Raw genomic sequence first — 27920 nt, 5'->3', positions numbered from 1 at the left:
GCTGGGAGAAAGGTAAAGAGATTTTTGTTGTTTTCTACCCCAAACATGTGCTGCCGGGCATTTAATAGGGTTACTGCGCTTGGTGGGCACTTTCAGGTTTATGTCGCTGTTGTGCATCAGGGAAATTCCAAGGAATGACTATGACTGTGAGCAGCTGACTCCAGAACACTGCGCTCATTCCCGTACTTATTTTATATTTTTGGTGCTACAGTTCCTTTAACTCTGTCAGACAGAATGCCAGGCTCTAATGGTAATAAGTCCCGTATTGCTTCTTACACAGGTGTCTGTATTTAGAGATATGTTGGGTACACAGTGGGGTAATTGCAGGTAAATTTAAAGGGTAAACCCGGAAATAATTGAATATGTCATTCCAAGCAACTCTTCCACAGGAGTTCATTAGTGGCTGTAAAGTTGTTTGTGCAGCGACTGTCCCCTCTGCACTGGGGAGTCTGACATGTGAAACAATGTAGCAGAAGCCAGCTGATCAACAGACCTGTCAAGTCTAAACCAGGGAACATAAGGGACAGAGAGAGGCACTGCTTTCAGTATCCCTTATATACCGTAAACACATACATCGAAACCCACTGAACTGTAGTGAATGTATATCGCAAAAGTTACAATTACACCTTTTATTAGGCTAAAATATTTGTGGGGAGGAATTATATATATATATATATATATATATATATATATATATATATATATTATATAAGTGGGTTGCATTTTAAGAGGTACAGGTATGGAATCTGTTATCCAGAATGCTCGGGACCGGGGAGCTTTCTGGATAATGGATCTTTCCCTAATTTGGATCTTAATACCTTAAGGGCTCTTACTGACGAGCGTTTTTACCTGCGCTCCCTTGCGTTCTGTTTTTCTGCGTTCAGCCGCAGGGGAGCGCAGGAATAGACGCATTACATTTTTTCCAATGGGGCTGTACTCACACAGGTGTGTGTAGGCACCGAACGCAGGTTGAGACGCAACATGCTGCATTGGAAAAAAAGTAATGCGTCTATTCCTGCGCTCCTCTGCGGCTGAACGCAGAAAAACGGAACGCAGGGGAGCGCAGGTAAAAACGCTTGTCAGTAAGAGCCTTAGTCTACTATAAAATCATGTAAACATTAAATAAACCCAATAGGCTGGTTTTGCTTCCAATAAGGATTAATTATATCTTAGTTGGGATCAAGTACAAGTTACTGTTTTATTATTACACAGAAAAAGGAAATCATCTTTTATTTGGATAAAATGGAGTCTATGGGAGACAGCCTTTCCGTAATTTGAAGTTTTCTGGATAACTGATCCCATACCTGTTATAGTTAAAGGGATTGTTGACATTTGATTTAACTTTTAGTAGGATTCTGAGACAATTTGAAATAGTTTTTTAATTTTTTATTATTTGCGGTTTTTGAGTTTATTTGAATTTAGCCTTTTATTCAGCTGCTCTTCAGTTTGCAATTTCAGCAGTCTGTTGCTAGGGTCCAGATTACCCTAGCAACCATGCATTGATTTGAATAAGAGACTGGAATATGAATAGGAGAGGTCTGAATAGAAAGATGAGTAATAAAAAGTAGTAATAACAATAAATGTGTAGCCTTACAGAGCATTTGTTTTTTAGATGGGGTCAGTGACCCCCATTTGAAAGCTGGAAAGAGTCCGCATATAAAGGCAAATAATGAAAAAACTAAAAAAAAATAAAATAATGAAGACCAATGGAAAAGTTGCTTAGAATGGTCCATTCTATAACACACTAAAAGTTATACAGAGCATGACCATGTTTTGACTGTGGTGGTCTCTGGAAAAACAAATTGCTCCCCCCTGCCTGTCATTGCTTTCCATTAAAAAGAAAGTGAAACATGCCACCAATAGCAGATACTGCCGTGATTGCCAAGTCGGTGGTTTTCCAGCCAAATTGGGCTACTAATTAAAGCCCAGGCGGGTTTTGAAAGTACAAACTTACCAAGGGATGGATTTGGGCAGTTCCGGATTGAGAATTAAAATAGGCCCTTGCATTTCAGGTACACAGAGGCCCAATCAGCCCACACAGAGGCCCAAACAGCCCCCACCAGCCCACTAAATACTGACTTTCTATGGGACCTTATAGCAGCCCCTCTGGCATTTGTAGAACGCACAGATTGCCAGTCCGGGCCTGGATTTGGGCTACTTTTTGGGCCTTTGGCTGGTTTGTGCTTTGGAAACCAGCCAAAGTTTTTTTCTTGCCCTAATGTGCCAAACCTGCGTCTCCCAATGCATGTTGGGTAATATAGTTTTTGTTTAACAATTTGCTGCAATGTAAGACTACAATACCCAGCATGCAACAGGAGTTACCAGCTGTTGGGCCCTGTATCTAGGATTGCCACCTGGCCGGTATGGTTGATCCCAATGTTATTAATAGTAAAAAAGATAAACCGGGGCGTAACTATAGAGGAAGCAGACCCTGCGACTGCAGGGGGGCCCAGGAGGTATAGGGGCCCCATGAGGTCCTAATTCATATACAATTTCAATAAATACTGGTAAAACTGGTTAATCTGGGGGCCTGAAAAATAATCTGCTATGGGGCCCAGTAATATCTAGTTAAGCCACTGAAGATAAATATATAGGAAGGTCGGTATTTTTTTTTTTTCACAGAAAAGGTGGCAACCCTACCTGTACCCCAGTGGGGCAAAAATCTGCTGGCCACCAAAAAAGGTTGAACCAATATTTATTCAAATTGTATATATATTAGGGCCTTATGGGACCCCTATTCCTGTCCCATTTTGCTTCATGGAAAATTTTGAAAAAGGCATAACTTCATATATATTTGTGTATTTTTTAGAAGTTTTTTCACTGCTATTTTTGGGCAACTTTTGAAGTGCCTCTTGGCTAGTTGTGGGCTGGTTGTGTAGCCGACTTTGGCTGGTTTTGAAAATTACACCTGGCAACCCTGGATACTGATGAAGAGAGAGAGAGAGAGGGGGATCCTGTGAATGTACCGTTGGAGGGCAGGTGTGTCATAGAAACTTTCATTGAACGCGCTAGGGATTTCTGGAACTATAAGCACCTGTGCAAAGGAGCATGGGAACGTGCAATGTGCATAGTAATAGAGAGAGTGCAGTCAGGTGACTGGATTGCACCATTCTGTCAGCACAGTGTGATGTAAGTATGAGCAAGCGCTATCACACTTTCCTCAGCAACTGCAATGTCAGCCCCTCTCCCTGGATTTACTGTTAAATCAAAATCCTAATAAAGGAGAGTCAGTCAGCTGTTAAGCAACCGGTTGATAAAAGGTCATGTGACAGTGGGGGATGGGCTTCTATAGTTTGTATGGAATCCCTGTTTATTTTCAGTTCCCCTCGATCTGTTCTTTATAAAATACCTCGCAGGGTTCCATGGTCTCTGCCCTGTCACAGGGAATCTTATTTGAGTGAAAGGGGAAGCAGCAGCAAGTTGGGCACAGATTTCTGCAGGTTGATATATATATATATGGCTGGAGAGTAGTTTGGTTAAACCAATATAGCCCAGTGGCAGCCCTCTTCCTTTACACATAAACCGCCACACCAGTATGTTCAAAATAGGGACTTGCTGCCACTTCTCATTTCAGAATGTCACACAGCTGCACGGCTCCCAAACATCGACACGAGAAGTACCCAGGCCCGGATTTGTGGAAAGGCCACCTAGGCCCGGGACGGCAGGATTTTAGGGGCTGCCCAACCAAACCCACATTTGTTCAAGAACACAAGGGATGTGCAGGAGATACAATCGTTTTTTAAATTTCCTGTGCACCAATTCCCATTGCTCCCACCCCAATGATGAAAATTTGCATGAATAAAGAGGGGACAGGGGAGATGAATGGCAGTGGGCCTTGGGGCGCCCACTATGTAAATCCGGCCCTGGAAGAACTACTCAAATGAGGAAGCCCCCAAAACAACCCTAACTCGAATTATGGTACATTCTAGGGATGCACCAGGATTCTGTTCGGGATTCGGCCTTTTTTGGCAGGATTCAGCCAAATCCTTCTGCCTGGCCCAACCGAATCTGAATCCTAATTTGCATATGCAAATTTGCGGCTGGGAGGGAAATCCTGTGACTGTCACAAAACAAGGAAGTAAAAAATGTTTCCCATATGCAAATTAGGATTCGGTTCTGTATTCGGCTAAATCTTTCATGATTCGGTGCATCCCTCGTACATTTAGGTCTGGACTTCATTCCTACCAACATTTAGGAAACAAAAAGAGGGACAAAAATATTGCTGCAGCGATTTTTTTTTTTTGACCTTGCCCATTTTGTGACCACACCCCCTAATTACCATGTTCATTTTACAAAATTTGGCAGGTTATGAAAATTTGAACATATTTCTGTGGTTTTGTTAATGAAGGTGAATCGCCCTTTAAGCTGTGAGTCTCACTTTCCCAAGGGACCTGTTATCTTATATTGTTACAATTATTTATTTGCTGATCTCAAAATTCTTACAAAAGTATCTTAGCTGCACCTGGTGGCTGTTCTGAGCTCTCTGCCAAAAGCCAATTAAGTTAGAAACTTTGTATCTTCTTTTGGCTGTTCAGTGCAGAGAAAGTCGGAACTTTTCAGTACAAATGTGGGACTGCGGGTTGAGCTGTCAAAAGAGTGACGGTCCTGCTGAAATGGGACAGTTGGGAGGTAAGGGAATGGGATTCACAATAGGCCCTGGTATTCCAAGTACACAGAGGCAATAAATAGTGACTGTCGATGGCAACTTGCAGCAGCCCCTCTGGCACTTGCCAGAACCCACAGATTGCCACTCCTGGGCCTATTGCTTCAGCTGGCAAATGTGGCCATTGTCTGAAAAGGGTGGTTTATTTTGAAGTTAACTTTTCAATTAGCCTTCATAATTAAATTTTTATCAGACAGGTTTTTAATTATTTGCGCATTCTAAATCTTTCCAGCTTTCAAATGGGGGTCAGAATTGCAAACTGGAGAGCTGCTGAATAAAAAGCTAAATAACTCAAAAACCACAAATAATAAAATATGAAAACCAATTGCAAATTGTCTCAGAAGATCACTCTCTACATCATACTAAAACATCATTTAAAGGTGAACAACCCCTTTAGCAGTACTAGTTAATTACAATCAGCAGGGTGAACAAAATGAGGGTTAGAGCAGCAAATGCTCTTTATTTTTTATAGTTGTAGCGCTATAGTAATTTGAGCGCCCTGTTCTCAACTACAAGCTCCACTCCCTATACTGTGCTCTGGATGAGACCTTAAATCTTAGGGAGTAAGCCCTCGCAAACGGTTTGGAGGCAGGGTGTAGTGCAACTGTATCTATATTCAGGGTGCAAATAATTGGGTGCCAGTGATTTTTATAATTTAACCATTGAACAATACAATCCTCATTGGAAGGTACATACAGAAGAAACAGGATCATACAGAACAGTGGATAGGCATATACTCACAGCATCTTTGGTCAGTATCAGTCCCCACAGGGAAGAGAACATACACAGCAGCAATGAAGGTACACCCAGCTTTCAGCATTTCCCTAAGTGGAACACAGGGGAATCTCTACACCCCTAAGTCTGTACACTTATGTAACACCTATTTGGGCCAGGTTAATTCACCATCTAGTGCACTAGAGCATGGGTTACACGTGACTAACACTTCAGGCTAGGGCCTTCGCTATATGGAAGATTAAAGGTGTGGCGTAGTGTGACTACAACTCCCACAGGCTACTGTGCAATAACAAAAGACTTGGGCGCCAGGAGGTTCTTAATAAAACAGGAACAATGTTTATTGAACGATGCACGAGGCAAGTGACATCAGGTTTGTACTCACGCAGGAGTTGAGGCAACAGCACATAGAGAGGTCACACAGATCTGCAGGCAGCTCACCTAGAGCAGACACAGGCTGACACTCCCTGGGGACAGACTTGGCAGGTCTCTCACTTCATCTCTGAGACATATTCCAGTAGTGTCTCTGGATCAACCTCAGGGCAATCACTCTCTCCTGATTCCCTCTCCGCTGGGATCCCTATACTACAGGCAATATGGCCTTGGAGAGATACCTCCAATCTATCACTCCTATGTTGGAGCTCAGAACTGCTCTCTCTCTCTCTCTCCTCTCTGCCTTTCTCTCCTAGAGAGACTATGACAAGTCTGCCCTAGTATATCTATTCCTCATTCACGGGTTTCCTGGTCCCCGACTTGGACACATGACTTCTTCTGGGCCTTCTGTACTCAGCCCCTCTGAGCTCAACCAGCTGGATCAGCATCCAAAGGCGAAAGAGGAAGAGGCCACTCCTTACACTCACTATAGTGCAGTGTAGCAGGAAGCTGTCACACCTCTCCTGGCAGATCACTCGAAGAAAAAGGTGGGGGCCTTAAAGCTGCAGGGCACATTAACCCGTAGGGGCCCCTACACTTAGTCCCTACTTCTGGGCAATTAGTACCCGGGATCTTAATCCCTCTGACTCTCCTCGTAGGAGCCGTAGGCTGCTCAATTAGATAACCTGTCTATCTGTCACTCCTAGAGTGATCTCTTAGGGGCAAATTTACTTATGGTCGAATATCGAGTGTTAATTAACCCTCAATATTCGACTGCCGAATGGAAATCCTTCCACTTCGAATATCGAAGTCGAAGGATTTACCGCAATTCGTTCGATCGAACCATTAAATGCTTCGAATCGTTCAATTCGAAGGATTTTAATGCAACGATCGAACGATTTTTCTTCGACCTAAAAAAGCTTGCGAAGCCTATGGGGACCTTCCTCATAGGCTAACATTGACTTCAGTAAGTTTTAGGTGGCGAACTAGGGGGTCGAAGTTTTTTTTTTTTAAAGAGACAGTACTTCAACTATCGAATGGTCGAATAGTCTAACGATTTTTAGTTCGAATCGTTCGATACGAAGTCGAAGGTCGAAGTAGCCCATTCAATGGTCGAAGTAGCCAAAAAAACATTGGAAATTCAAAGTTTTTTTTATTCTATTCCTTCACTCGAACTAAGAAAAGGGGCCCCCTAAAGTGAAGTAGCCTATCCTTACTAGGCCTGACTCCTTTAGGTTCTACAAGAGCTCTGCCTGCCTGCTCAGGCTAGAGCTAGCACAAAATGGACCCTGAACACATGGCTACCAGCTTTCAAATGGGGTCATTGACCCCATATAAAAACAAATGCTCTGTAAGGCTACAAATGTATTTGTATCTGTTATTGCTACATCTATTACTCATCTTTCTAGTCAGGCCTCTCCTTTTCATATTCCAGTCTCTTATTCAAATCAGTGCATGGTTGCTAGGGTGCCATGCCTAGTGATGGGTGACACATGACCTGTACCAGTCATAGTATGGGATCTCAGACTGTAAGCTCCTTTGGGACAGGAACCGATGTCTCTGTGCAGCACTGCAGAATATATCTGCACAATAGAAATAACAGATAATAATCCTGTAGGACACTATTGATGGGAAGCTCCCTGTACCTTAGCTCCAGTCTAAATCCAAGCACCCAACTGAGAGGTAGTAGAGAGGGAGTACACCATTAAATGCCAGGAAATACATTTATTTAATGGGTGGGGATTTATTATCCATGCCATATATATCCATTTTAATGTTCAAGACCAAAAGAAAAAAAGTTGGAAGGGCACACCACCTCCTAAAGTAAAAACCACCGTTTATTAAAACATTAAAAAACAGGTGACTGCAGAGTAATGAACTCTTAACGTGTTTCAGGAACATAGGCCATAATCATCATCATCATCTAGCCTATAATTAAGGGGTGTTCCCGAAATGCCTTAGGCGTCCATTACACTGCAGCCACCTGTTTTTCAATGTTTCATAAACTGTTTTTACTTTATGAGGCGGTGTGCCCTCCCAACTTTTTTTTCTTTTGTTCTTGGACATTTTCAGTTTGAGGAGCTCTGCATGTGTGAGGGCGCACTGAATCCTCTCCGGTCCCTCTGGGACACCTTGTGAAGGGAGCAAGGGTAAATCTGAGTTGTCAGTGACGGAACTAGGTGGGGGCGGGCCCTGATGCGGGCCGTGCCCTGCCCCCACCCTCGACTCCAGCCAGCATGACTGCTGGGGGGCCCTGCGGGGGTGCGGGCCCTGGCCCAATTGCACCCCCTGCTCCCCCGGTAGTTACGCCACTGTGAGTTGTACTGTGGTTTTGTTCAGTTATTACAGTTATGTGAATTGCCCTTTAAGCTGCGAGTCTAACTTTTCCCAAGGGACCTGTTATCTTATATTGTTACAATTACTTATTTGCTTATCTCAAAATTGTTACAAAAGTATATTAGTTGCACCTGGTGGCTGTTTTGAGCTCTCTGCCAAAAGCCAATTAAGTTAGAAACTTTGTATCTTTTTCTGGCTGTTCAGTGCAGAGAAAGTCGAGACTTTTCAGTAAAATGCGGGACTGCGGGTTGAGCTGTCAAAAGCGTGACTGTCCCGCTGAAATGGGACAGTTGAGAGGTAAGGGAATGGGATTCACAATAGGCCCTGGTATTCCAAGTACACAGAGGCCCAAACAGCCTCCCACCAGCCCAATAAATAGTGACTGTCGATGGCAACTTGCAGAAGCCCCTCTGGCATTTGCCAGAACCCACAGATTGCCAGTCCTGGGCACATTCCTTCACCTGGCAAATGTGGCCATTGTCTGAAAAGGGTGGTTCATTTTGAAGTTAACTTTTCAATTAGCCTTCATAATTCAATTTTTATCAGATAGGTTTTTAATTATTTGTGCATTCTAAATCTTTCCAGCTTTCAAATGGGGGTCACTGACCCCATCTAAAAAACAAATGCTCTGTAAGGCTACAAATGTATTGTTATTGCTACTTTTTATTACTATTCAGGCTTTTCCTATTCATATTCCAGTCTTTTATTCAAATCAGCGCATGGTTGCTGGGGGAATTCCCAGCAGAAAGATTGTCAGAATTGCAAACTGGAGAGCTGCTGAATAAAAAGCTAAATAACTGAAAAACCACAAATAATAAAAAATGAAAACCAATTGCAAATTGTCTCAGAATATCACTCTCTACATCATACTAAAACATCATTTAAAGGTGAACAACCCCTTTAGCAGTACTAGTTAATTACAATCAGCAGGGTGAACAAAATGAGGGTTAGAGCAGCAAATGCTCTTTATTTTTTATAGTTGTAGCGCTATAGTAATTTGAGCGCCCTGTTCTCTAACTACAAGCTCCACTCCCTATACTGTGCTCTGGATGAGACCTTAAATCTTTGGGAGTAAGCCCTCGCAAACGGTTTGGAGGCAGGGTGTAGTGCAACTGTATCTATATTCAGGGTGCAAATAATTGGGTGCCAGTGATTTTTATAATTTAACCATTGAACAATACAATCCTCATTGGAAGGTACATACAGAAGAAACAGGATCATACAGAACAGTGGATAGGCATATACTCACAGCATCTTTGGTCAGTATCAGTCCCCACAGGGAAGAGAACATACACAGCAGCAATGAAGGTACACCCAGCTTTCAGCATTTCCCTAAGTGGAACACAGGGGAATCTCTACACCCCTAAGTCTGTACACTTATGTAACACCTATTTGGGCCAGGTTAATTCACCATCTAGTGCACTAGAGCATGGGTTACACGTGACTAACACTTCAGGCTAGGGCCTTCGCTATATGGAAGATTAAAGGTGTGGCGTAGTGTGACTACAACTCCCACAGGCTACTGTGCAATAACAAAAGACTTGGGCGCCAGGAGGTTCTTAATAAAACAGGAACAAGGTTTATTGAACGATGCACGAGGCAAGTGACATCAGGTTTGTACTCACGCAGGAGTTGAGGCAACAGCATATAGAGAGGTCACACAGATCTGCAGGCAGCTCACCTAGAGCAGACACAGGCTGACACTCCCTGGGGACAGACTTGGCAGGTCTCTCACTTCATCTCTGAGACATATTCCAGTAGTGTCTCTGGATCAACCTCAGGGCAATCACTCTCTCCCGATTCCCTCTCCGCTGGGATCCCTATACTACAGGCAATATGGCCTGGGAGAGATACCTCCAATCTATCACTCCTATGTTGGAGCTCAGAACTGCTCTCTCTCTCTCACCTCTCTGCCTTTCTCTCCTAGAGAAACTATGACAAGTCTGCCCTAGTATATCTATTCCTCATTCACGGGTTTCCTGGTCCCCGACTTGGACACATGACTTCTTCTGGGCCTTCTGTACTCAGCCCCTCTGAGCTCACCCAGCTGGATCAGCATCCAAAGGCGAAAGAGGAAGAGGCCACTCCTTACACTCACTATAGTGCAGTGTAGCAGGAAGCTGTCACACCTCTCCTGGCAGATCACTCGAAGAAAAAGGTGGGGGCCTTAAAGCTGCAGGGCACATTAACCCGTAGGGGCCCCTACACTTAGTCCCTACTTCTGGGCAATTAGTACCCGGGATCTTAATCCCTCTGACTCTTCTCGTAGGAGCCGTAGGCTGCTCAATTAGATAACCTGTCTATCTGTCACTCCTAGAGTGATCTCTTAGGGGCAAATTTACTTATGGTCGAATATCGAGTGTTAATTAACCCTCAATATTCGACTGCCGAATGGAAATCCTTCCACTTCGAATATCGAAGTCGAAGGATTTACCGCAATTCGTTCGATCGAACCATTAAATGCTTCGAATCGTTCAATTCGAAGGATTTTAATGCAACGATCGAACGATTTTTCTTCGACCTAAAAAAGCTTGCGAAGCCTATGGGGACCTTCCTCATAGGCTAACATTGACTTCAGTAAGTTTTAGGTGGCGAACTAGGGGGTCGAAGTTTTTTTTTTTTTAAAGAGACAGTACTTCAACTATCGAATGGTCAAATAGTCTAACGATTTTTAGTTCGAATCGTTCGATACGAAGTCGAAGGTCGAAGTAGCCCATTCAATGGTCGAAGTAGCCAAAAAAACATTGGAAATTCAAAGTTTTTTTTATTCTATTCCTTCACTCGAACTAAGTAAAGGGGCCCCCTAATGTGAGTAGCCTATCCTTACTAGGCCTGACTCCTTTAGGTTCTACAAGAGCTCTGCCTGCCTGCTCAGGCTAGAGCTAGCACAAAATGGACCCTGAACACATGGCTACCAGCTTTCAAATGGGGTCATTGACCCCATATAAAAACAAATGCTCTGTAAGGCTACAAATGTATTTGTATCTGTTATTGCTACATCTATTACTCATCTTTCTAGTCAGGCCTCTCCTTTTCATATTCCAGTCTCTTATTCAAATCAGTGCATGGTTGCTAGGGTGCCATGCCTAGTGATGGGTGACACATGACCTGTACCAGTCATAGTATGGGATCTCAGACTGTAAGCTCCTTTGGGACAGGAACCGATGTCTCTGTGCAGCACTGCAGAATATATCTGCACAATAGAAATAACAGATAATAATCCTGTAGGACACTATTGATGGGAAGCTCCCTGTACCTTAGCTCCAGTCTAAATCCAAGCACCCAACTGAGAGGTAGTAGAGAGGGAGTACACCATTAAATGCCAGGAAATACATTTATTTAATGGGTGGGGATTTATTATCCATGCCATATATATCCATTTTAATGTTCAAGACCAAAAGAAAAAAAGTTGGAAGGGCACACCACCTCCTAAAGTAAAAACCACCGTTTATTAAAACATTAAAAAACAGGTGACTGCAGAGTAATGAACTCTTAACGTGTTTCAGGAACATAGGCCATAATCATCATCATCATCTAGCCTATAATTAAGGGGTGTTCCCGAAATGCCTTAGGCGTCCATTACACTGCAGCCACCTGTTTTTCAATGTTTCATAAACTGTTTTTACTTTATGAGGCGGTGTGCCCTCCCAACTTTTTTTTCTTTTGTTCTTGGACATTTTCAGTTTGAGGAGCTCTGCATGTGTGAGGGCGCACTGAATCCTCTCCGGTCCCTCTGGGACACCTTGTGAAGGGAGCAAGGGTAAATCTGAGTTGTCAGTGACGGAACTAGGTGGGGGCGGGCCCTGATGCGGGCCGTGCCCCGCCCCCACCCTCAACTCCAGCCAGCATGACTGCTGGGGGGCCCTGCGGGGGTGCGGGCCCTGGCCCAATTGCACCCCCTGCTCCCCCGGTAGTTACGCCACTGTGAGTTGTACTGTGGTTTTGTTCAGTTATTACAGTTATGTGAATTGCCCTTTAAGCTGCGAGTCTAACTTTTCCCAAGGGACCTGTTATCTTATATTGTTACAATTACTTATTTGCTTATCTCAAAATTGTTACAAAAGTATATTAGTTGCACCTGGTGGCTGTTTTGAGCTCTCTGCCAAAAGCCAATTAAGTTAGAAACTTTGTATCTTTTTCTGCCTGTTCAGTGCAGAGAAAGTCGAGACTTTTCAGTACAAATGCGGGACTGCGGGTTGAGCTGTCAAAAGCGTGACTGTCCCGCTGAAATGGGACAGTTGAGAGGTAAGGGAATGGGATTCACAATAGGCCCTGGTATTCCAAGTACACAGAGGCCCAAACAGCCTCCCACCAGCCCAATAAATAGTGACTGTCGATGGCAACTTGCAGCAGCCCCTCTGGCATTTGCCAGAACCCACAGATTGCCAGTCCTGGGCACATTCCTTCACCTGGCAAATGTGGCCATTGTCTGAAAAGGGTGGTTCATTTTGAAGTTAACTTTTCAATTAGCCTTCATAATTCAATTTTTATCAGATAGGTTTTTAATTATTTGTGCATTCTAAATCTTTCCAGCTTTCAAATGGGGGTCACTGACCCCATCTAAAAAACAAATGCTCTGTAAGGCTACAAATGTATTGTTATTGCTACTTTTTATTACTATTCAGGCTTTTCCTATTCATATTCCAGTCTTTTATTCAAATCAGCGCATGGTTGCTGGGGGAATTCCCAGCAGAAAGATTGTCAGAATTGCAAACTGGAGAGCTGCTGAATAAAAAGCTAAATAACTGAAAAACCACAAATAATAAAAAATGAAAACCAATTGCAAATTGTCTCAGAATATCACTCTCTACATCATACTAAAACATCATTTAAAGGTGAACAACCCCTTTAGCAGTACTAGTACTTTATTTTTTATAGTTGTAGCGCTATGGTAATTTGAGCGCCCAGTTCTCGAACTATAAGCTCCACTCCCTATACTGTGCTCTGGATGAGACCTTAAATCTTAGGGAGTAAGCCCTCGCAAACGGTTTGGAGGCAGGGTGTAGTGAAACTGTATCTATATTCAGGGTGCAAATAATTGGGTGCCAGTGATTTTTATAATTTAACCATTGAACAATACAATCCTCATTGGAGTGTACATACAGAACAAACAGGATCATACAGAACAGTGGATAGGCATATACTCACAGCATCTTTGGTCAGTATCAGTCCCCACAGGAAAGAGAACATACACAGCAGCGATGAAGGTACACCCAGCTTTCAGCATTTCCCTAAGTGGAACCCAGGGGAATCTCTACACCCCTAAGTCTGTACACTTATGTAACACCTATTTTGGGCCATGGGTTACACGTGACTCTAACACTTCAGGCTAGGGCCTTTGCTATATGGAAGATTAAAGGTGTGGTGTAGTGTAACTACAACTCCCACAGGCTACTGTGCAATAACAAAAGACTTGGGCGCCTGGAGATTCTTAATAAAACAGGAACAAGGTTTATTGAACGATGCACGAGGCAAGTGACATTAGGTTTGTACTCACGCAGGAGTTGAGGCAACAGCATATAGAGAGGTCACACAGATCTGCAGACAGCTCATCTAGAGCAGACACAGGCTGACACTCCCTGGGGACAGACGTAAGCAGTTCTCTCACTTCACCTCTGGGACATATTCCAGCAGTGTCTCTGGATCAACCTCAGGGCAATCATCTCTCCTGATTCCCTCTCCGCTGGGATCCCTATACTACAGGCAATATGGCCTGGGAGAGATACCTCCAATCTATCACTCCTGCGTTGGAGCTCAGAACTGCTCTTTCTCTCTAAGCCAGGGGCGTAACTACAGAGGAAGCAGACCCTGCGGCTGCAGGGGGGCCCAGTAGGAATAGGGGGCCTATGAGGCCCTAATTAATGAGAAATGTCAATATATATTGGTAAAACGGGACAACCTCTGGAAATGTTGGGGGCCCTAAAATTAATTAGCTGTGGGGCCCAGTAGCATCTAGTTACTCCACTGCTCTAACCTCTCTGCCTTTCTCTCCTATAGAGACTATGACAAGTCTGCCCTAGTATATCTATTCCTCATTCACGGGTTTTCCTGGTCCCCGACTTGGACACATGACTTCTTCTGGGCCTTCTGTACTCAGCCCCTCTGAGCTCACCCAGCTGGATCAGCATCCAGAGGCGAAAGAGGAAGAGGCCACTCCTTACACTCACTATAGTGCAGCATAGCAGGAAGCTGTCACACCTCTCCTGGCAGATCACTCGAAGAAAAAGGTGGGGGCCTTAAAGCTGCAGGGCACATTAACCCGTAGGGGCCCCTACACTTAGTCCCTACTTCTGGGCAATTAGTACCCTGGATCTTAATCCCTCTGACTCTCCTCGTAAGAGCCGTAGGCTGCTCAATTAGATAACCTGTCTATCTGTCACTCCTAAAGGGGTTCTCTTAGGGGCAAAATTACTTATGGTCGAATATCGAGGGTTAATTAACCCTCAATATTCGACTGCCGAATGGAAATCCTTCCACTTCGAATATCGAAGTCGAAGGATTTACCGCAATTCGTTCGATCGAACGAAAAATTGTTTGATCGAACCATTAAATGCTTTGAATCGTTCAATTCGAACGATTTTTCTTCGACCTAAAAAAGCTTGCGAAGCCTATGCGGACCTTCCTCATAGGCTAACATTGACTTCAGTAAGTTTTAGGTGGCGAACTAGGGGGTCGAAGTTTTTTGTTTTTTTTAAAGAGACAGTACTTCAACTATCGAATGGTCGAATAGTCTAACGATTTTTAGTTCGAATCGTTCGATTCGAAGTCGAAGGTCGAAGTAGCCCATTCAATGGTCGAAGTAGCCAAAAAAACATTCGAAATTCAAAGTTTTTTTTATTCTGTTCCTTCACTCGAACTAAGTAAATGGGCCCACTAAAGTAAGTAGCCTATCCTTACTAGACCTGAATCCTTTAGGTTCTACATGAGCTCCGCCTGCCTGCTCAGGCTAGAGCTAGCACAAAATGGACCCTGAACACATGGCTACCAGCTTTCAAATGGGGTCATTGACCCCCATCTAAAAACAAATGCTCTGTAAGGCTACAAATGTATTTGTATCTGTTATTGCTACATCTATTACTCATCTTTCTAGTCAGGCCTCTCCTTTTCATATTCCAGTCTCTTATTCAAATCAGTGCATGGTTGCTAGGGTACCATGCCTAGTGATGGGTGACACATGACCTGTACCAGTCATAGTATGGGATCTCAGACTGTAAGCTACTCTGGGACAGGAACCGATGTCTCTGTACAGCACTGCAGAATATATCTGCACAATAGAAATAACAGATAATAATCCTGTAGGACACTATTGATGGGAAGCTCCCTGTACCTTAGCTCCAGTCTAAATCCAAGCACCCAACTGAGAGGTAGTAGAGAGGGAGTACACCATTAAATGCCAGAAAATACATTTATTTAATGGGTAGGGATTTATTATCCATGCAATATATATCTCCATTTTAATGTTCAAGACCAAAAGAAAAAAAGTTGGAAGGGCACACCACCTCCTAAAGTAAAAACCACCGTTTATTAAAACATTAAAAAACAGGTGACTGCAGAGTAATGAACTCTTAACGTGTTTCAGGAACATAGGCCATAATCATCATCATCTAGCCTATAATTAAGGGGTGTTCCCGAAATGCCTTAGGTGCTTACAATGCAGCCACCTGTTTTTCAATGCTTCAATAAACAGTTTTTACTTTATGAGGCGGTGTGCCCTCCCAACTTTTTTTTCTTTTGTTCTTGGACATTTTCAGTTTGAGGAGCTCTGCATGTGTGAGGGCGCACTGAATCCTCTCCGGTCCCTCCGGGACACCTTGTGAAGGGAGCAAGGGTAAATCTGAGTTGTCAGTGACGGAACTAGGTGGGGGCGGGCCCTGGTGCGGGCAGTGCCCCGCCCCCCACCCTCGACTCCAGCCAGCGTGACTGCCGGGGGGCCCTGAGGGGGTGCGGGCCCTGGCCCAATTGCACCCCCTGCTCCCCCAGTAGTTACGCCACTGTGAGTTGTACTGTTATTAGGGATGCACCTAATGCAGGATTCAGTTCGGGATTCGGCCTTTTTCAGCAGCATTGCATTCGGGCCGTATCCTTCTGCCAGGCAGAAATGAATCCTGAAACCAAATTAGCATATGCAAATTAGGGATGGGGAGGGAAATCGCGTGACTTTTTGTCACAAAACAAGGAAGTGAAATTTTTTTCCTCTTCCCACCCCTAATGTACACATGCAAATAAGGATTCGGATTCACTATGGCCGAATCTTTCACAAAGGATTCCAAAACAGTGGATTCGGTGCATCCCTAACTGTTATTAACTTTATATTTTAATGTATGTCTAATCTATCCCACATAGGTTCCCTCATCAGAATGGATATTTTACTGCTCTTCTTCTTCTCATGCCTCCTGCCTGGGATCTGTACCTACACAATCCCCCATGAAGAGCCTTCTCTTCGTTTTGTGGCTCTCGGAGACTGGGGGGGACTGCCCCTTCCTCCCTTCACTACAAGGCAGCAGGAACTGGTGGCTGAAGAGATAAGCAAAACAGTGGCCAAACTGGGTGCAGACTTTATTCTGTCCTTGGGTGACAATTTCTACTATGATGGCGTCACTGATGAGTCAGACCCCAGATTTAAGGTACTGGTTAATGAAAGGTCTATTCTGCCATTATGGCACAGCACATGTTCAGTACCGGCTGACACATACCTAACGCATGATATTGACTACACAGCCCTAGGTGCAGTGCAGGCAGCAGCGTCCCCATGATACGCATAGAAAAAACAAGTACAGATCAGGAAGTGTTAGTACCAATTGCAGCAGTGATATACACTTATATTTCTTCTTTTACCAATATTTCTGTTTTCACCAATATTTCTGCTTTCTCACCTTTGTTCCTCTTTCAGTTCACTTTTGAGTCGGTGTACAGTGCCGAGTCCCTGGTCAAGCTTCCTTGGTACATACTGGCGGGAAATCATGATCACAAAGGGAATGTTTCTGCTCAGATTGCTTACACCAACGTCTCCACGCGATGGTAATGCTTGTAACTTGTATTCATGGCATCCTAAAAACAAAAACTGTAGCAGATAGAATTTCACCGGCATCAACTGGAGTGATGTGCCATAGCGAATTTGACCCGTTTTGTTTCGCCAAAAATAGCTGCCGGTGAAATATTGCAGACATCCAATATTTTTTTGACACACGACACCATACAAGTCTATGGGTGTCTTTTAAGGCGAAACAATGCGAAAAAATTCGCCCATCCCTTCTGTGCTTAAAGGGATTGTTCTCCTTTAAATTAACTGTTAGTATGACGTAGAGAGCGATATTCTGAGACAATTTGCAATTGGTTTTCTCCTTTAAATAAACTGTTAGTATGATGTAGAGAGTGATATTCTGAGACAATTTGCATTTGGTTTTCATTTTTTATTATTTGTGGTTTTTGAGTTACTTAGCTTTTTATTCAGCAGCTCTCCAATTTGCAATTTCAGCAGTCTGGTTGCCAGGATGCAAATTACCCTAGCAACCATGCACTGATTTGAATAAGAGACTGGAATATGAATAGGAGAGGGTCTGAGTAGAAAGATGAGTAATAAAAAGTAGCAGCAACAATAAATGTGTAGCCTTAGCGCAGAGACACACGCTCAGATTTGGGGACAAATTGGGGAGATTTAGTCGCCACAAAGAAGAGGTGATTTATCGCCAGGCAACTAAATCTCCCTGAATGTGAGTGTGTGTCTCTGCCCTTACAGTATATTTGTTTTTAGATGGGGTCAGTAACCCCCATCTGAAAGCTGGAAAGAGTCAGAAGAAAAAAAACTATAAAAAAAAAATGAAGACCAATTGAAAAGTCGATATAACATACTAAAAGTTAACTTAAAGTCGAACCACCCCTTTAAAATGGAAGTCACATAGTTACATGGTTAAGTTGGGTTGAAAAAAGACCAAAGTCCATCAAGTTCAACCCCTCCAAACAAACCCAGTACACAAATATACATATCCTTATACAATTCTTTCTATGCTCTCACATATATAAACTATGCATACTAATATATTTGCTAATTGTAGATTTTAGTACAGGTATGAGTTCCGTTATCCGGAAACCCATTATACAGAAAGCACTGAATTAGTAGGGTCAGAAGACAGTCTCCTGTAGACTCCATTTTAAGAAAAAAATTTCCGATTTTTAAAATGGATTTTCTTTTTCTATCACAAAACAGTAGCTTGTACTTGATCCAGACTATATTATTATTAATCCGTATTCGAGGAAGAAAAAAATCCTATTGGGTTTATTTCATGCTTAAATTAATTTTAAGTACATTTAATCCATTTTTGGCCACCCCCCTGGTGCCAAGGTGGTACATCACAATATTTACCACTTACAGGTCCTGAGTCCCCTTTGCAGGGTGAAAGGGTACTGGGAATGCTCTTCTCTGGCAGTGCCTCCACCTAATGGGATCCTATTAGGAATAACATGCAACACACACTTTGCTTTTATAAAAACGACAACTTTATATAAAGAAAGTGTAATTTAAAGGGTAAGTAAAAACACATTTTCATCATACAATATAACCCACTCCCATGGGAACCTGTGGCAGTCCCGCACTACTCATTTGCAGATTAAAGTCTCAGTCCCTTATCCCAAATGAGCACACTAGGTCCCAAGTAGCACTAGCATCCCAAATACCTTTCCCTCCGGTTAGGTACTGGCTCCCTCGTAGCAGGCATAAACAAAGCCAGTGTCATAAATGGAAATATGCTGGATCCTCTCTTTTTCCACCCTCCCCTGGCACCCCTCACTCGAGGGCTCACATACAGAGCTGGCAGGCTTACCTAGAGCTGGAGCAGCGATGAATCCATTCCATAAACATATGCAGCTTGAATTATCTTTCAGACATAGCACCCAGCACTGTCTATTGAGCGAGCACACTGTTGCTGAATCCAAAGCTGAACTGTAGCTCCCAGCACTGTATATAGCGCAAGCATTTCACATTCAGTTGGAAAAATCTAAAGCTCTCGACCCTCTTGATCGAGCTCCCAGGCATGGGGTCGCCACCCCAGCCGCAGGGGCCTTCCTGCCTCCACATAGTGGCAGCTGAACTCACTACTACTACTACTACTACTACTACTACTACTACTACTACTACTACTACTACTACTACTACTACTACTACTACTACTACTACTACTACTACTACTACTACTACTACTACTACTACTACTACTACTACTACTACTACTACTACTACTACTACTACTTAGTGAAGTACAAATCAGCAGAAATCCTTCAGCAGTAATGGCTGACTGAGCACATGGCAATCTCCTTTTATAGGGCACAGCGACACCTTGTGGCTGCTTTTGGGATCAGCCATGCTGCACCAATCCAAGAGCTCTGCCCCTGGAAACTCTTGGAGACCCCATATCCACCAAGAGGCTCTGAATGAAAAGGGGAACTTAAGCCTCAGGGTCCCTACATACATGTAGGGGGTTATTTATTAAAATATGAATGTTAAAATCTAGAAAAAATTTTACTAGAATTTTTAGAGGAAAAAAAAACACTTGAATTTTTCGAGATTTATTATCCCCCGATGCTGCAAAAAGCCAGAATCTGAAAATCCACCATCTCAGACCTATCTTGTATAAGTCAATAGGAGAGGCACCTATCTCAATTTGATGTTTTTGTTGCATATGCTGGGTTTAGCTCAAAACCTGACTTTTTGTGAAGCCGTGATTCGGGTTTTCGCTCAATTTTATCTAGTTTTTCCGCGATCCAATTAAATTTAGTTTTTTTTAATAATAAATAAGCTAAAATCGCACATGGGAGTATTTTCCTGGTTTTTTAAATAAAATATGAGATAAATTTCAATTGTAGTAAATAATCTCCGCAATATATGGAGATACAAATTGCAGAAAATCCGAAAACCCCACGTTCCAGAGAATTCTGTATCACAATAGCCTTGAATATTATTATACATTAAGGCCATGCCTCTGAAAGGTAATAGTGGAAACCCATATATATATATATATATATATATATATATATATATATATATATATATATATATATATATATATTGGGAGGTTAAAGGGGTGGTTCATCTTTGAGTTAACTTTTAGTATGATGTAGAGAGTGATATTCTCTCCAGTTTGCAATTTTAGTGATCTGGTTGCTAGGGCCCAAATTACCCTAGCAATGATGCATTGATTTGAATAAGAGATTGGAATATGAATAGGAGGGACCTGAATAGAAAGATGAGTGATAAAAAGTAGCAACATTTGTAGCCTTAGAGAGCATTTGTTTTTAGATGGGGTCAGTGACCCCCATTGGTAAGCTACAAAGAGTCAGAAAAAAAGGCAAATAATTCAAAAACTATAAAAAATAATAATAACGAGGACCAATTGAAAAGTTGCTTAAAAGTAGCCATACTAAAAGTTAACTTGAAGGTGAACTACCCGTTTAACAGATAATATATATATATATATATATATATATATATATATATATATATAATGTATATATAAATGAGAAAGATAAAGGAATGTGTATTGGTAGGTCTAACTAAAGCTGTATCTATAGATTCCTGGTTGTATTTGGTGGTTGGTAATTCCATGGCAACTTTTGCTGAACTCACCATGAACTTGAGTGTGGTTTTTTTGTTTCAGCCGCACATGATTCATATTTGTGTTGTGTTTGACTTTCCTCGTCATGTGTTTTTGTCATTTGTTTAAGGAGTTGGCTTTGTATTGTCTGCGTGTGCCTATATGAACACAGCCAGGGGCGTAACTACAGAGGAAGCAGACCCTGTGGCTGCAGGGGGGCCCAGGAGGTACAGGGGCCCCATGATGCCCTAAATAAAGAGAAATTTCAACATATATTGATAAAACAGGTCAACCACTGGATATGTTGGGGGTCCCATATATAGTGAATAAAGTACCCCCTCTTGTAAAATATAAGGATATTATAAGTTACCGAGGAGTTTCATGACCATATAAAAACACGAGGCCGAAGGCCGAGTGTTTTTATACAGGTCATGGAACTCCGAGGTAACTTCTAATATCCTCATATTTTACAACTGGGGGTACTTTATTTATTATAATACACAAATTTTAGTGAGTCATGTGACAGAAATTACATCACTACTCACCGTTTATAACTGATGACATCACTACTCACCGTTTATAAGGATATAATTTACAGGATATTCATGGCTTTTGTGTATTATAATGTAGTTATGCCACTGAACACGGCCTCGGGACTTCACGTGTCTTTGTGCGTCACAGATATTGTAGGATGAAATACATCAAACTGCGATTTTCAAGCTGGGCTTGAACTTGATTTCCCAGCATGCTGTGGGCGCTATTCAGCAATATAATAAAGCTACTCTATAGGTAACCGATAACCTCTGGGGTTTTAGCTGGAGAACCAGGTGAAATGTAAATCTAAGCTGCCATTAAAATGCATCAGAGGACCATTGGGTGGCAAGAGCCTTATGGTTCTGAGTGGAAGTTTTGTATCACTCCATAGTGTTCCTTCAGCACAAATGCAAAGCTTGGGGTGACATTCAACCTGGTTTGTATAGATCCCCATAATAAGTCGTATACCCTTAAATTGGCTTCCCCTCATGCTAGCAACTCTTTTTCTTTTTTCCCCAGTATGAGGGCGCCCAGAGGCCAGGATCCTCCATCGCTCCCTCTCTCCCAAAAGATAGAGTATATGCGCATCTTTTCTTCTTACCGGAGCACTAGTGGCTAGTGGCTAGTGCTCCAGAATCAAACTAATTGACTGTGCCACTGGGTTGTATGCCGCCCCTTAATTTATGTCGCCCTAGGCCTGGGCCTTTGCTGCCTTGCCGCAAATCCGGGACTGCCAAAATGTGCCGTTCAGGAACAAAGCCTTGTCACTCAAAGATGGCAGTTTGTACTGTGAGTAAGCTGTACCCCAAGCTGCCAGCAAATTCAGGGTGAAATGGGTCGGACTGGCCTGCTGGGGCCCCGGGAAAAATACCCGGTGAAGAAAACAAATAAAACAAACTGCAACTAAGTCTAGGAGAGCATGAGGAAGTTCTTTTCATAATTATACTGTCAGGGTGGAAGCTGCTTCAGTTTGTATTACATAAAAATGTTACTGTTCCTCTTTTTGAGGTTTCTGTACATTTTTGGAAAGTACAAATAAAACACGGGTTTTCCCACTTGATGCAGCATAGATTATAACATCACTTAAAGGGGTGGGTCGCCTTTAAGTTAACCTTTAGTATGTTATAGAATTGGTCATTCTAAGCTGCTTTTCAATTGGTCTTCATTTTAATAGTTTTTTTAAATTATTTGCCTTCTTCGTCAGCTTTCAAATGGGGGTCGCTGACCCCATCGAAAAAATATAGGTTCTGTAAAGCTACAAATTTATTGTTCTTGCTGCTTTTTATTACTCATCTTCTATTCTATTCTTTATCCCAGACTCTTATTCACATCAGCACACCGTTGCTAGAGCAATTTTGACCCTAGCAACCAGATTGCTGAAATTACAAACTGAAAGAGCAGCTGAATGCTAAATAAGTACAAAAACACAAATAATAATAAATGAAAACCAATTGCAAATTGACTCAGAATATCACTTTCTACATCATACTAATTACTAGTTAGTTTAAAGGTGAACAACCCCTTTAAACCTATTCACAGGCTGCAGAAATGCTGGGTAAAAACTACAAATGCATAAAGTAAACCATCATGAACCTGCGAGTACTGATTGGACACAATGCCCAGTAGCTCTGAATGATTCTGCTGACAAAACAGAGCTTAGTGAATCAGAATGATAATCCCTGGTTAAAGAAAAAGTTGGTGTCATATTCTTTCCTTCTGTATCCGTCCACAATGATTTATAACCCTGCTTTTAAGCCTGTCCTCATCACTTACATTCACCATATTGTTGCTGTATAAAACCTATCAAGCTAAGCACAAGCTCAGTTTGTGTTGTGTCACTGGGTCAGAATGATACTTTAAATTGGAGAGGGGTGGTTCACCTTTAAGATCATTTTTAGTACGTTGTAGAACAGCTTATTTTCAGAAAATTTTGAATAGGTCTTCATTTTTTTCGTTTTTTAATTATTTGCCTTCTTATTCTGTTTCCAGCTTACAAATGAGGGTCACTGACCCCATATATGTAAATTACAAATGCTCTGTAAGGCTACAAATGTATTGTTATTGCCAATTATTTATTTCTTTTTTTAAGGCCTCTCCTATTCATATTCCAGTCTCTTATTCATAAATTTAAGAGGTTATTGAAACCCCTAAATCTTCCAGTAAAGTGACTTCTTATGAGGATAACGGGGTGATATACCCACCCTACTAGTGACTCTTTATTGAGTTTAATAGTTAAAACGAATTGTCTCTTTCCATGTTGCTTACTAACAAAAAAACATTAATTGGATAAGTGCCAGTGCTTGCAATAATTTAAATTCTTTAACTTCCTCTATTGAGGCTTAAAGTGACTAAGGGGCATATTTATTAAGGGTCAAAGTTCACAGTAAATAAACTTCGAACTTCGAATTCAAAAAGACCAACTGAATAGAGGTTGAAGTTTTTTGGGGGTCAAAGTGGTCCGTATTCGAATCGTACGATCGAAGGAATATATATAAAGTGATGATGTGCAAAAATCTGGATGAATTGAGTAATCTGAATTTTGGTACATAATCACTTCATGTATTTTTTCTTTTTTAAAATGTATTAACCCTGCACAGTTTAAAGCTGTATTCAGCAGTAGTTAATGAATTGATGAATCAAAAATTCACAAGTCTTCAATGAATTTTTTCAGTTGGTTATCAATTCAGCACGGAGTCACTTAAACTATTGTCTATACACTTAGGGGCATATTTATAAGAGGGTGGAATTTCTAATTGAAAAAACTTCGAAATTCGAATTCAAAAAGACCAACTGAAATTAAGTCAAAATTGGTCAAATAGATCCGTTTTTGATCGAATAGGTCCGTATTCGGCCAGATTCGAATCATACGAATTGAAGGAATAGCGCATTTGATCGAATTTAACTCTAAGTTTTTCAAAGTCCACCAATAGGTTCCAGGAGGTCCCCATAGGCTAAAACAGCAATTCAGCAGGTTTTAGATGGCGAATGGTCGAAGTCGAATTTGTAAAGAGACAGTCATTTTTTTCAAATTCAAATCGAATTTGGACTATTTCCTAGTCGAAGAACACAAAAAATAGCTTGGAATTCGCATTTTTTTCATTCGAAAATTCACCTCGACCTTTGATAAATCAGCCCCTAGTCACTTTAAGCCTCAATAGAGGGATTTAAAGAATTTAAATTATTGCAAGCACTGGCACTTATACAATTATTTATTTATTTTTTTTTTTAACTATTAAACTCAATAAAAGTCACTAGTAGGGTGAGTTTATCACCCCGTTATCCTCATAAGAAGTCACTTTACTGGAAGATTTAGGGGTTTCAATAACCTTTTAAATTTATTTTCATTGATAAAAAAGGGATATCTTTCTCTCTAATCAATAACTTTGAACACACTGATGCAAGTCAGATCCCTTTTTTCATCCAATTTTTTATTTTTTTGTTAATATATCTGTCGATAGATCTTTTTCTTTTCAAACACGTCTCTTATTCATATCAATGCATGGTTGCTAGCAGGGGCGTAACTACAGAGGAAGCAGACCCTGTTGCTGCAGTGGGGCCCAGGAGGTATAGGGGGCCCGTGAGTCCCTAATTCATATACAATTTAAATACATATTGGTAATACAGGTCAACTTCTTGACATTTTGGAGGCCTGAAAAATAATTTGCTGTGGGGCCCAGTAATATCTAGTTACGTCACTGGTTGCTAGGGTCATTTGGACCCCAGTAACCAGATTGCTGAAATTCCAAACTGGAGAGCTGCTGAATAAAAAGCGAAATAACAAAAAAAAAAAACATAAATAATAAAAAATTAAAACCAATTGCAATTATTTTCACTTTCTACATCGTACTTAAAAGTAATTTAAAGGTGAAAACACCCTTTAATATCTGTTTAACACTGTCCAGAGGAAAACAATCATGGACTCTATAACTCAAGTTATACCCATGTGTATTTTTTTTACCTACAGGAACTATCCTGATTACTACTATGATCTTGCCTTTACCATCCCAGGCAGCAACGTTACCGTGCGAATTCTGATGCTGGACACAGTCCAGCTGTGTGGAATTTCAGATGACTTCCATGATGGACAACCACGCGGTCCAAACAATCTCAGAATGGCAGGGACACAGCTAGAGTGGCTGTCGGAGAAGCTGCAGAGCTCCAAGGACGATTACTTGTTAGTGGCTGGTCATTACCCCGTGTGGTCAGTGGCAGAACATGGGCCGACCCATTGCCTGCTCCATACTTTAGAGCCATTGCTTAAGAAGTACGGGGTCACAGCCTACCTGTGTGGGCATGAACACAACATGCAGGTAACTTCTAAAGGGAATATGAAAGTGTATGGATAACAACACAGAGGCTTAGGGCTCTCCTTTAGTCAAAGGGGTGGTTCACCTTTAAAAGAGAACTAAAACTTAAATACAGAAGTAGCTAGAAATGTTGTATATTATATTGTGTGCTTCTGTACCAGCCCAAGGCAACCACAGCCCTTTAGCAGTAAAGATCTGTGTCTCCAAAGATGCCCCAGTAGCTCCCCATCTTCTTTTCTGCTGATTCTCTGCATATGCTCTGTGCTGCTGTCACTTCCTGAGCTTAGGGACCCACTCACAATAGTACACATGGATTAGTAAATTCTAAAAAAAAACATTCAGGGGAAAAAAAAACTCAAATCGAGTTTTTAAAATTCAAATCGAATTTGATTTGAGTTTTTGAGTCGATTCCATTCGTCCGAGTCGATTTTATTAATAAATTTTGATTGGTCGAATTTCGAATTTATGGGAGTTTAGGGAGTTTTTAAAAACTCACATGAAATCGAATCTTTCTATAATTTGGATCTTCATACCTAGAGTCTACTAGAAAATTATTTAAACATGAAATAAACCCAATAGGCTGGTTTTGCCTGCAATATAGATTAATTGTAATATCTTAGTTGGGATTAAGTACAAGCTACTGTTTTATTATTACAGAGAACAAGGAAATCATTTTTAGAAATGTGCATTAGTTAGATAAAATGGAGTCTATGGGAGATGGTCTTTCTTTAATTTGGAACTTTACGGATAAAGTGTTTCCGAATAACAGATCCCATACCGGTACAGTTAAAAATCTGTAAATTTATGGCTCCTTTACCTATCTAAAAATTAAATTTTATGCAGTCTGACCCACGTCTCCAGTTTTCTACAAAGATATATTCTTCTGCAGAATATGGTGGTGCTTTACGACTACTAACCTAATAATAAAATGACCACTGCTTCATTATTTTTGTTTTGTTTGATTTCCAGTACCTCCAGGACGACCAGGGCATCGGCTACTTGCTGAGCGGGGCTGGAAACTTTATGGAGAATTCCCGAATTCATGAGGATGATGTCCCCACTGATTATTTGAAATTTTTTCAAGGCGATCCAGACACGATGGGGGCTTTCGCCTACATAGAGATTACCCCTAAAGAAATGACCATAACCTATGTACAATCCAATGGCAAATGCCTCTTTCAGACCACATTGTACCCTCGCACCTTTTAATTAGCGTCTGTGATAGTAGTGAACGGACTGTGACCAGTTTTTATTAATGAGCAAGTATTAAAGGAAGGGGGGTAATTTTATTATAGATTACATAAATCATGCCTGTGATTGCATTCGCCAGTATTTTAACATGCTGGGCAGGTTCTTTCACGCTGTTTAATGAGATCAGTCATGTTCTGTTAAGTCAGGAACTAAACATAAATGCCAAAAACATGAAGCTTTTGCCTTTCCTTTTGCACGTGTGAGTACTCATGGGCATATACTAGAATATCTGGATCCCCCAGAATGCCCAGTTAAGTACTGGGGTGTACTTCAGCTTTAAAGGGGACACTGGGAAAATGTATATGTATTTGTGTAAATTGAATTAATGTTGTCTGACCCCAACTAACAGCACAAGTCATTGGGTTGGTCTGTGAGCCAACTGGATGGTGCACTGCTTCCAAGAGTATAGGTCTACTGGTTGCACTGATTTGATGGCACAACAGCAGCAACATAAACTTAAATATCCCTAAAATCTATGAAGCCTCTTAGTTTAAGAAAAAATACAAAACAAAAAAAAGTTACCTTTACGTATAATCACCTTTGCTTGTATTAAGTCTTTATGCCTACAGGAACTCATCTCATTAGCTGTGGCCCTTTAATAATAATAATAATAATAATAATAATAATAATAATAATAATAATAATTAGTTATATAAGCAGGTACATTTTCTGATTTCATGTGCTGTTATTCTCCCTTATCTGGCAACTTTTAAGGGTTAAAAAAAAAAGAAATCTGATTATGTGTCAGAGATTCCGGCCCCGAGTGTTTTCATTTACATTTTTAATGTTGTTTTTTGTATTGAACATTTCTGCTTTTTTTTTTTTTTTTACATATTGTTGGAATCCAGAAAATGACAATGGAACTATGAAGAGTAAATAGAGAAATCAGAGTGTTTTCTTGTGTAATATACTCAGGTCTCGATTGTTGGTGATCCTGTTCTAAACGTCAATCTCTTTTTAGCAGTGCTCTTTTATGTGTTTGTCTGTTACCAGCAAATAATACAAAAATAAATTTATCAGATCAAACAGCTAACATATATTTCATTATTTTCATGTGCCACGGAGGTGTTTGAGAAATAAAACATTTTTGTTTTCAGTGCCTAAGGGATGGATCTGTTTAGGTTTATAGCAGTGGCGTAA

At 41.4% G+C, this 27920-nt stretch overlaps 1 protein-coding gene across 2 annotated transcripts; it reads left to right on the top strand.

Moving 5' to 3' along the window:
• On the top strand, positions 1-27813 carry acp5.L (acid phosphatase 5, tartrate resistant L homeolog). Of its 2 annotated transcripts, none has more exon segments than NM_001092458.1 (5): positions 1-12; positions 16448-16728; positions 16995-17122; positions 25187-25532; positions 26499-27813. In NM_001092458.1, coding segments are annotated over 4 exon segments (981 nt in total). In that variant the 5' UTR covers positions 1-12; positions 16448-16461; the 3' UTR covers positions 26739-27813.
• The last annotated feature ends 107 nt before the right edge of the window (positions 27814-27920 follow it).

This window comes from Xenopus laevis, chromosome 3L (assembly GCF_017654675.1).
Source record: "Xenopus laevis strain J_2021 chromosome 3L, Xenopus_laevis_v10.1, whole genome shotgun sequence".
NCBI classification, from domain to species: Eukaryota; Metazoa; Chordata; class Amphibia; order Anura; family Pipidae; genus Xenopus; species Xenopus laevis.
This window is presented reverse-complemented; position numbering and strand designations above follow the sequence as displayed.